This window comes from Nanorana parkeri, unplaced genomic scaffold (genome assembly GCF_000935625.1).
Source record: "Nanorana parkeri isolate BGI_ZX_2015 unplaced genomic scaffold, ASM93562v1 scaffold108, whole genome shotgun sequence".
Taxonomy (NCBI): Eukaryota; Metazoa; Chordata; class Amphibia; order Anura; family Dicroglossidae; genus Nanorana; species Nanorana parkeri.
This window is the reverse complement of record NW_017306376.1, coordinates 515,458-524,114: the sequence shown is the minus strand read 5'-3', so window position 1 is coordinate 524,114 and position 8,657 is coordinate 515,458. Positions and strand designations below refer to the sequence as shown.

The following is an 8,657-nucleotide window of genomic DNA, read 5'->3' as shown; positions in this document are numbered from 1 at the left end:
CTGATGAATAGCACTGTCCAGTTCTGTGAGATTTGATGGTTGTGGAACCAGCTGCCTGTTGGCTCTTTCAACTTCGTCCCACAAATGCTGCAATTGGATTGAGATCTGGTGATTGTGGGGGCCACCTAAGCAAGGTAAAGTCTCCCTCGTGTTCTTGAAACCACTCCTGCACAATACGAGCACCGTGGCATGGCGCATTGTCTTGTTGGAAGAAGCCATCTCCGTTGGGATACGCCATCAACATGATGGGATGAAGTTGATCCACACGAATTAAAGGGCCCAAATCATGCCAGGAAAACATGCCCCGAACCATAACACTGCCCCCACCAGCTTCAAGGGTTGTACTCATGCATGTGGGGTGCATGCTTTCATGCTGTTCCCGCCAATTTCTCACTCTGCCATCTGCATGATGCAACTGGAAACGTGATTCATCGGACCACATTACTTTTTTCCAATGCTCGACTGTCCAATCCTTGTGTTCCTGTGCAAATTGGAGACGTTTTATCTTGTTACCTGCAGACAGCAAAGGTGTCGGAACCGGCCTTCGTCTTCCATATCCCATACGATGCAGTGTACGGCGAACAGTGCGTTCAGAGATCATTTGAGAGGATCCCTGATTAGGATCTGCAGTCATTTGATGCACTGTTGCCCTTCTGTTGCCTTGTACCAGTCTTGCCACTCTCCGTTCTGCCCTAACATTGACTAGTCGCTGACTAAATCGTGTTGTTTACCCGTATCTTCAGAAACAAATCACTTCTACTGTCGTGGTAAACAACCTGCTTCCCTATTTATAATGGTCTGGCCCTCTAGCAACTTCAGCGCAAAATTATAGCTAATTAGCTCATTTGCCTACAAACGTCATGTGGTCATAATAATCTGGCCACTTAGTGTATATACATATATATATATATATGATTTCTATGCTAGTAAAACACAGTGGGTCACTCATTTTGCACATCAGCTATTCACCGAATGTCTATTTATTAATGCTCCTCTAATTGGATAGGGGGGAGGAGGGGGGAGTTAAACATTTTTTTACCTGGCTTCTGCTTTAAGCTAACCAGCAAAAAAAAAACCTCAGCAATTACTATTTAGGGTAAAGAACGTGTTTATGTATATACTGTACATATCGAAGCCACACTGATGTGTCAAGGTGATTGTTGTAGTAAAACAGCAAAATGACATCTATTTGCTTGTCACCTGTATGTTTACAGTACCTTCAATGTTAGTACTATATGAGGTTGCACATCAACACTAACCTGCAGGAATGTAAAGGAAGAAAATGATTGGAGAGGAAAGCAAGTATCCCTACATCCTGTAACCCATTGTTTTCCATTTTTTTCTAGGATCAAGATAAAACAAAACCCCTTTCAACATTGGCCAATTTGGCCATCACAATCACAGATATTCAGGATATGGACCCAGTATTCATCAACTTGCCTTATAGCACTAACATATATGAAAACTCACCTCCGGTAAGAGTTTTTCATGCTTTTTTTATTGTTAATAATATAACATATTATGCTTTCTACAAGTTTGCCTAAAATGTCAAACATCTACTGCAAGCAGAGATCCTAAAATATTTAGAAAGCTGACCGTACGTATTCATAGGTAGAAGATAAAGATCCCAGACCTCCATGTTCTCTCAGCTTACTAGGTAATTTGCCAATAATCCTAAAGGACTTTAATATCCTAAATTGCTGGTTGTATTTTCAGGACATTTTCCACCAAATACAAAATTATTCATATAGGTACTGATGATTAGTCTGGTTTATTTTAGTTTTTTTAGATTTTGTGGTTCAGATAACTAACATGTTCAGTATCACAGTAGCATATACCTATGAGTTTCTTAGATTTCAAATATTTTCTTCGTAACACTTGAAGTCCAATTGCAGTCAAAGAAATAGATATGCAACATTTGTTCTAATGGCCTCCATTTCCATAGTATTTACCCATTGGCATTATAACACGGTTCTTCTGCGGCATGTGCCATCGCAGCTGCTGGCTTCTGCCCCCACCTGTCAGCTCTCCTGCTGCTAGTCAGATGTCTAGTACAGATCCAAGGTAAGTGCTCTGAAACTCCTCCTCAGATGTGTGCTACAGGTCCAACAGGGGGCAGGTCAGTGAGCTGGAAGGCAGGGAAAAAAGCCAGCAACTGCTAAAGCACACAAATTGCATTGCTTTACATCAACAGATGTAAAGCAATGCAAAGTGAGTACACTTCAGAGGGGGACAAATTTGTGTTGGGAGTGGTTTTGTCCTGAGGAAGATTGTATTGGGAAAAAGGTGAATTTTTGATTGGGAAATAATTCTTCTGATCCTTGCGCTTTGTGAGTTACCTACTCTTGACTCCTGTGCTTTGTGTGTTACTTACTCATGCCCCATTCACTCTTTGCATTACTTACTCTTGACCCCTGCACACTGTGGTTTACATACTCCTGATCCCTTTGTTTTGTCGATTACTTACCCTTAACCCCCTGTTTCCTTTCTGTTACTCACTCTTGATCCCTGTTGCACTTTGTGCATTACTTACACTTTACTTCCGCTCGCTGTGAGTTACTTACTCTTGACCCCTGCTCTTTCTGCATTACTTTTTCTTGACCCCTAGACTCTGTACAGTGTGTATTCCTGACCCCATGCTTTGCATACTTTTGACACCTGCACTCTTCTGACCCGGAAGGTGTATATTTTTGACACTACACACTTCTGACCCGGAAGGTGTATATTTTTTTAAATATACAAATTGAAGTGGTCACGGTAGTGCCTAAAAAGTCATTTTTCTGTTCTTTCTTATCCATTGATATTAGGATGTGGCACTCTCTAAACCCCTATGCATCCTTGTTACCCTGCACTCTGTGTGTTATGTACTGCTGACCCCTGTGCTCTTTGCATTAGGTACTTCTGACCCCTGCACTCTTTATGCTATATTGTTAAGTATATACTGTACTCCCCACCAATGTGTTCATGGTCTGATCAGTTTCTGATTACTAAGTAGTCCACAATCATTTTAATTAACTTCTTTAAGTTAGGCTCCAAAAGCTCTCTATTCTATTATATGTGTGCAGAAAATCATATATAATGGCAGAGTAAATAAAGCATATTTTGTGGGTACATGCACTGTGGGATATGTGTATGTGTATATAGCAAGAAGGCTCAGGTTTTATTTAACCAGGCCACTTTAAATCCTCCCACTGTTAGCACAATTTAGCCACACCCACCTTTCATGGCAGCGTGCATCGCACACTGCATCAGTGCTCTACTCAGGGTGCCCAAGATCTGTCACATCCCTAGCAACACCCCTAATCTTAACTACAGTTTCCTGTTTCAGCTGTTGTGCAGAGTGTCTAAATAGGACTGTGCAGTAGTGATGGGCCGAACACACCTGAGTCCGGTTCAAGTTCGAACTTTAGAACATGGAAAAGGTTTGAAATCGAACTTCAAACTCAATGTAAGTCTAATGGACCAGAATTCGGAAAATCAAATGACCCCATTTTGAAGGCTTATTTTCAAGTTATTGGCCATAAAAAGGGTATGGGGATTTGGGTACTTCCCTGGGGGGCATGTATCAATGCAAAAAAACACTTTAAAAAAAAAATAAACATTTTGAAGGAGCAGTGATTTTAACATTGCTTAATGTGAAACAATAAAACTGAAAAACTCCTTTAAATATCATGCCTGGGTGGGTCCCCTTAAACTGCCAGTAAAGTGGCGCATCTGTACGATGTGTAGAACCTGCTGCAGCAAAACTGAAATTTATAAAGAAAAAAAAAAGGTGTGTGGTTCCTCCTCCCAAACAATACCCGACCCTTAAGGTCTGGTAGGAATGTTAGAAGGGACCCCATTTAAAAAAAAAAAAAAAAGCATGTGTGGTTCCCCCTCAAAGTCATACCAGGCCCTTAAGGTCTAGTAGGAATTTTAAGGAGGAATCCCACCCCCAAAAATGGAGGGGGGGAACCTGGGGTCCCCCAAAAAATGCCTAACCAGACCCTTGATCCGAACAAAGACCTGGAAGGGCAGGAAAGGGGGGGGGGCTCCCTGCCATACCAGGCCACATGTCCTTGGCACTGGGAGGGTACTTTTCCAGGGTCGCACCATGGGGACAATGGCCTCTTCCCCACAAGCCCTTGGGCGTTGGTTGTGGGGATGTGGGCAGGGGGGCTTATTCACACCCAGTACCCCTTTAATAAAGGGACTGTCACGAAACTGTGCACTGGCGTACCAACACTGCGTGCAGGTATCTATACAGGTGAACCAAATATGTGACCACACTTAAGATACCAAAACAATTACTGTGAACTATATTTTATTAGATACACCAAAAACAACACAACCACAAGCAACCCCACCAACAGGGGTAAGTGTCAGAAGTCAGGTCAAAGTCACGGTCCAAGGCAGGAACAGAGGTAGGAATAGGAACCAGGATACAGGTAGGGCTATGGAAACAATACTGGGGCCCAGGCCTCACTGCGAGGAGAGACCAAATACATTCCCAGACCAGCACCAGGTGGTGACTAATTGCTGATTGCTGGGAGACACCCGCAGGTGAGCTCCAGAACTGCACGTTCCAGCACTACCTGTTACCTGGTAGCTATTGGCTGCCTGGAGACACCTGCAGGTGAGCACTGGATCTGCAAGATCTGGTACCAATGCCACCTGGAGGTGCTCTGGTCCCTGCCAGGCACCCAGATGCGCCCCCCCCCTTGTGAATGAGTAAGGGCTACTTTAAAAAAAAAAAAAAAGATGCCACACTTCGAAAAAAAATCCTTTCATTAAAAAAAAGCAAAAGACATGGAACCCCTCCCCCCAAAAAATTGGATCCACCAACGTAATCCTAAGGTCAATCACGCCGTCTAGCGTTGTCCATGATGACGTTGACGACTCGACGAAATTAGAAATAATAGAAAAATTAGAAGCCCGAAGACCTGTCCACTCGCAACGAATTCCTGCCATTGCATTCTGACAGATGCCGGCAAAATATAAACAATTGGACATCACCGCTAGCCCCGCCAAACTGTTTACATTGGCCCGGCACCTGACGGGACTTAGATGTGAGCCATGATTCGGCTCACAGCTAAGTACTTGGCCGAATCATGGCTCTTACAGTGCATTGTGCCATGATCGGGCAAGGTCTTTGCATTGGTTTACCCAATCAGGGCTCTCAAGGCACTGTGCAGTGCACAGTGCCCTGTGGGGTGCTTGGCAGGCGAACAGCCCACCAAACGCCCTGATACACACGAACACACGAACTACTGTTGTTTGAATCGAACATTGAGCCCATCCCTACAATAGGCACCAGAGTTTCACCTAGTGCATGTGGAAATCTAATAGACCTGATCAGATGCACTGCCTCTCTTCCTTAACTAAACAAGTCCATGTGAGGACACTTGTGCTGAGGTTTGTGGTCTGTACTCATCTATACCAGCATAGAACACAGAAGTGGGTGTGGAGGAAACACTTTTACCTGCTTGAAAATAATATTGGAAGGCATTTGAATGTGAAAGTTAAGTTAAAAGTCATTATGTGCAGGTATACATGACTATAGAAAGTCCATCGGTAGTATTTTCTCTTTTTTTAAACAATCAGTTCTTCATGCTTCTTATGATGCTTGAAGTGGTTTTTAATTGCGTTATCCAGATATGCTGAAAACCTCTTTGTATACCTTGTGATGCTGTGATCTAGCCACTGGAACTGGGAGGGGGTATGGAAGAGGCTTTCCTGCATGGCTTCCCTCAGATGCAGGGCGCTTCCTTCAATATAGTCAGTGGCGGAACTACCGCCGGTGCAGCAGGTGCCGGGGCACCGTGGCCTGTGGCTATGGGGGGGCCCAGTGGGGTCCGGTCCTGGGCTCCCCCACAGCCTCAGTGGGGTCCGGTCCTGATTTTTTTTGGCAGTGCACGGTCCCGGTGTTCGAACACCGGGGCCCCGCACTGCCGACGGGCTTCTCAGTGAGGGGGCGGGTCCTGTGACTGACCTCCTGGGGGGGTTGGGGGACAGTAGCTGTGTACTGCTTTTTTTCTTTCTTTTGCGAAATACTTTTCAAATGGTGGTGGAGGCCAAGCTATAATGTATAATATTACATCTAAAGTGATCTATAAGAACAAATTTGTTTGCAGAAATTAATTTTTTTTTTGTATCACGCTAAGGGCCATACCCCGCCTGATAAAAGCAAAGCATGCAAGAGAATCCAACATAATGCATAAAGGTCCTGCATAAAGGTCCAGCATTGGTTGACTTGGCACATAAAGGTTAAACTAGAGTGACATGAGACCTGCTAAGAGTTGGCGGCGCTTATTACACACTGCTTTTTCATGTTATCAGACAAGTGGATTATAATGGGGAATATTACACTGTAATGTTCCCTATTATAATCTATTTCTCTAATTAAATGATTACAGGTAGGCATGTGATCTATCACAGTTTGAGACTACGTTAGAATGTGTGACCAGTGACGTGGTCACACATTTTAACGTAATCTCACCCAGTTTATAGGAGGTGGAATAGGTGAAGAATTCCAACGCTTTCTCCGCTGTTCCAGGGCAGAACGGCATCGCAAATCACATGTACAGGGGAACCGATCTGCCCTGGAACAGCTGATCGGTCCTGAAATGTCACTTCTATCCGACTTTGTGAGTGCGAGTGGAATGTGAGATCGCAGTCCGAGAGAAGTGACATTTCAGGACCGATTAGCTGTTCCTGTTTTGGTTATTAGGTCCGCCACTGAATATAGTTGTATAGTGTATCTTTTAAAATATTATCTCTCTTCACACCTTTGCAAATAGCATTCTTTTGTCTTGATTATTATGACCGTTATGTTATATAGCTGTGTATTTTGTTATACATGTAATGTCCTTTTTCTCCTGGCTTTCTCTCCTCTTTTGGTCTAGCTTTCTTTTTCTTTTATTCCTGCTTTTGCTGTGTTTCCATTCCTTATCTGTGGCTCACAGCATACCTCCGATCATCTATCAGTAGCCGTTAAGAATACCTAATCTAAAGTGTATATATTACCTAATAGAGTCCTTCTTATTTGGGATTATTGCATCAAATTTTAATTTCCTCACTTGAGTAACAGCATGTCAAGCTGGCCGTCAGTAAAGAGCTGATAGAAAGTGAAAGGGTTGTATAAACGGCAGCAAATTACTGCAAGCGGATAACTATCAGCTCTTTGACTAGAGCTGAGGAGTGAGAAATAGGATTTTCAGCTTCCAAATCTACCACAGAAATGGTGCCAAGGCCCTGCTATCCTCTCCCCAAGGGTTCCTCTTCTGTGACACTAAGACTCTGCCTTGCCTTTCAACTAAATCTTTAATCCTGACATAGAAAGGGGAGAAAATGAAGTTAAGGAAGAAAATCATACTGAATATTCCCTGAGCAGCAAGCTCTGACCTGTAAAGCCAATCACAGCAGATGTTACAAGTAGCCAGGAGAGAATTGAGGACTGGCTTAAAGACCCTGCAGCAATGATCATAGAGGATTTCACTTTTGGCAACAATGCATCCAATTTAACAAAACATTTGATAAATCAATTTGTATGCCTCTGTATAAGCATTGTTTGCTGCTTTACTGGGCTTCCAAAAGTTGTAGGTTGTTTATAAGTAGTCTGTCACCCGCTGTAGATACCTGTTAGAAGAAATACATTAGAAAACAAAAAGAAATACAAAAGAAATACAGTAGCTTGTTTGGTGCAAAAGTTACATACATGCAGGTAGAAAAGTTTTATTAGACTTTACAGTTACTTTTAAATATATGTGCAAGATCACATCCTATTTCAAGCTCTGAGACCGTTTCTAGTTGTTTTGTAAGGGGATAGATAGGGAAATCTCAGTTTGTTTCTTTTATTGATGTAAAGCAGTTTTACAAATGTTAAATTGTAGATCTGGTAGATCTGGTCAGTGTGGTTAGTCTCTGGGCAGGGCTACAAGGTTGCAGAAAGATCTAGAGTCTCGTGGAAGGCAGGAAACCTTGTATATGGCCTAGTTTTCACATGCAGTAAAACCACATGGTTGATGTCCCCATTTGTCCACTGCAATTACAGCACTGCTGCTGCAGCGTGCTGTGTACATTTGGTGTGGCAAAAAGTATACAGCATGCCGATTTTGACAGAGGGTGCTACTTGTCAAAACACAATTGCAATGTATCAGACCATTCCGCAACCAGATGGGCACAGTAGTATTGCCTCCTGAACACTGGGCAGCCACTCTGAAAAGTGATCCACCGCAGATTGGTTTTCAGAAGGTGATGGAGACTGCTGCGCATCTGAACAAGGTCTAAGGGGGATGCTATGAGAAACAGCTTGGTCAGGGTGAAACCAGAGAGGGAAGGTGTTATCATCACTGGACACCATGATTGACTTGGTCAAGGGGTATTAATGTACACATAAACTTATTCCCTTGGAAGGAGGTAGATATCTGAAATTCTAAGCTGAATACCAAAATGGGATAGTGTGACATTACACATTTATTTATTTTTTTAAAGGAAAAATGGCTTGGGTTTACTGTTATATTCCATCCAGATCCTTATCCAGGCATGCATTCTGGGTGGCCAGGAAAGGGAGAGCAGTAAGCATGCAGTCCCCATCCCATTTCAGTACCAAACCACCAGACCAGGCCACATTCCTTCCAGAATGTGGGTGGGTATCTTACAAGGTTAAAAGGGAAGTG

General features: G+C 43.2%; 1 protein-coding gene across 1 annotated transcript in view; it reads left to right on the top strand.

Annotated features, from left to right (window-relative positions):
* The window catches only part of CDH23 (cadherin related 23), a 782,513-nt gene that overhangs the window by 303,382 nt on the left and 470,474 nt on the right, over window positions 1–8,657 (top strand). The window contains exon 8 of the mRNA XM_018553073.1: window positions 1,347–1,475. Within this exon, the coding sequence (XP_018408575.1) occupies window positions 1,347–1,475 (129 nt within the window). The remainder of the gene's footprint in view (window positions 1–1,346; window positions 1,476–8,657) is intronic.